This window comes from Trypanosoma rangeli (genome assembly GCF_003719475.1).
Source record: "Trypanosoma rangeli strain AM80 chromosome Unknown Tra_15.4_contig_00631, whole genome shotgun sequence".
NCBI lineage: Eukaryota > Euglenozoa > Kinetoplastea > Trypanosomatida > Trypanosomatidae > Trypanosoma > Trypanosoma rangeli.
This window is the reverse complement of record NW_021706375.1, coordinates 820-2,879: the sequence shown is the minus strand read 5'-3', so window position 1 is coordinate 2,879 and position 2,060 is coordinate 820. Positions and strand designations below refer to the sequence as shown.

At 54.6% G+C, this 2,060-nt stretch overlaps 2 protein-coding genes across 2 annotated transcripts in view, besides 1 other annotated feature; both read left to right on the top strand.

Moving 5' to 3' along the window:
- TraAM80_09611 (uncharacterized protein) overlaps positions 1-281 on the top strand; it is a gene marked incomplete at both ends in the record, with an annotated part of 1,365 nt that extends 1,084 nt beyond the window's left edge. Inside the window, one exon of the mRNA XM_029386282.1 lies at positions 1-281. This exon is cut by the window's left edge and continues 1,084 nt beyond it. Coding sequence (XP_029233868.1) covers positions 1-281 — 281 coding nt within the window.
- A 1,356-nt stretch (positions 282-1,637) lies between these two features.
- Positions 1,638-1,659: a microsatellite.
- Positions 1,660-1,808: 149 nt separating this feature from the next.
- Positions 1,809-2,060, top strand: part of TraAM80_09610 (leishmanolysin) — a gene marked incomplete at both ends in the record, with an annotated part of 408 nt that continues 156 nt past the window's right edge. Inside the window, one exon of the mRNA XM_029386281.1 lies at positions 1,809-2,060. This exon is cut by the window's right edge and continues 156 nt beyond it. Within this exon, the coding sequence (XP_029233867.1) occupies positions 1,809-2,060 (252 nt within the window).

Below are 2,060 nucleotides of genomic sequence, written 5' to 3'. Positions count from 1 at the left end.
AAATGCCCCACCGCCTGCGGGTGCATCACGTGCTGGGTGGGCTGCGCGTGGTGTGGGGGCGGCGGGCGCTGCCCAAGCGGTTGCTCTGCTCTCGGGCCACTCATTCGGCGGTCGGCGTTTCGGGCATCCAGGGAGGCTTCCAGACCCGCGCCCCAGTGGCAGGGGGCGCCGGGCAGAGGAAGGGCGGGGAATACGGGCGCCCGCAGCCTCTGAGCCCTCCGCGGGAGGACCGGTGCCTCATGCGACGCACTGCGGAAGCGTATGGGCGTGGCGCACGGTGAAAGTCTCGCCTGGGCCAGTTCGGCCGCGCCCGGGGCCAGCGTCCTATCGAACTAGTTTGCGTTGGCCGGGAAGAGGGGGGTGGGGAACTCGTGTCGAGGTTTTCTCGGCGAGAGGCGCGGCGTCCGCACTGCTTCTCCATCCCTGTCGCGGAGCGAACACCAGACATCGATGCCGGCGGATTTTACAAGGAGGGTTCAAGGTGGGGAGAGGCGCCGTGGTTTGGAAGAGGCGTGGGTGGGGAGGCGCCGGGTCACATTTTATTTTGCTGTGCGTTCCTTGCGGCCCGGCGTGCGAAATTTGGCTTTGGGGGGATTCGAGGTGCCCGAGCTTCACTTTGGTCAGCCACTGACTCAGTTCTTTTGCAACCCGTTCGGTCTCCGCGGCCACTGATTTGCCCACGGCCGGCAGCGACATAGAAGATGGTGGCGCTGGCCTGCTGAAGGTGGAGCGCCTTTAGTTTGTTGCTTTGATAGTTTGTCCTGTTTTGTTTCGGCTTCTTCCGCGCCCTCGTTTTCGGCACAGCGTGCCTCAAAAATCCAAATCGCACTTTCTCCGCCTCCCCCACTTTTCTAAGGGGAGGCTACTCCGGCAGGGGGCTCGGATTCGACGTCTAAATTCTCGCACGAAGTCTCAAAAAGGGGCCAACCCAATTCCCTCTGGAGGGTGGTGGGGCGTCACGCACAGACGCAAAACGTTTACATTAAAAAAAAAGGGAATAACTTTACATGGACTTCGAATAGTTAATTACGTCTCTTTAATGATTTCACATCGGACCGTCAAATATTTTTTTTAAATGACTTTATTTAAAACTATAACATGATTGATCGTGTTATTTAAACGATTTTATTATAAACTGTCACATGTTTAATTATGTCTTTCATTTAGTCTGAGTGCGACCGCAAAAGGGGCATTGCGTTTGGGGAATATAGTTTTTTAAGTAGTATAATTTTTTTTTCTCGTATGTTTATTTTTTTAATTATTTGTGGTGTGATGTGGTATTGGTTTGACAATTGCGTTTTTTAGTTGAATCAGTTGCCGTTGTGTAGTTGTGTGATATATGTTGTGTAAGCTGTAGGGCCAACGGTTGCGTATATTGCTTTGGAAACCGAGGATTTGTTTGGGATGTGAGCCGTTGGTTGCCTTGTACAAGCCAAAGCTTGTGGCCGGGTGTTAGTGCCTTCTCCTTGTTGTTGGTTGATGGTGGTGGTGGCCGGGTTGTGCGTGGGCGCAACACTTCACGCAGCAGAAATGGCGGCGACGCGCTGCCGACAGTGTTGGTTGTCTTGTTTTTCGTCGGGTGCGCCTCTGGGCACGCGGGTGGCTACGGGCGCGTCTTGGCCTTGGCTGTTTTTGGTTGCGTGTGTGTGTGTGTGTGTGCTCGTCGGTGGGCCAGACGCGATCTCTTTTTTTTTTTGGCGTCCTTGACCTCACACTAGACACGAATCGGAGTATAACGACACAATAAGCAAGTAAACCACAGAAGGAAAGAAGGGAACGAGACGCCACGCAAAGGAAAGACACGAGGAATGCGCCACACTCCGTACGTCCTGTTGCTGCTGCTGCTCTGCTGCTGCACCGGTTCTTTTGCCGCCGCTGAGCATCGCTGCATATTTGACCGCATTTCTCGCAAGGCTGGCCCCCCGATGAGGGCAGTTGTGCGTGAATTGCCGGACCGGGAGCGTGACGGGACGCAGGTGTCGACTGCCTTTGTGTCTGACTGGGCGCCCCTCCGTTTTAAGGTCTTCTCGGAGGACATGAACAATGCTTTAAAGTACTGC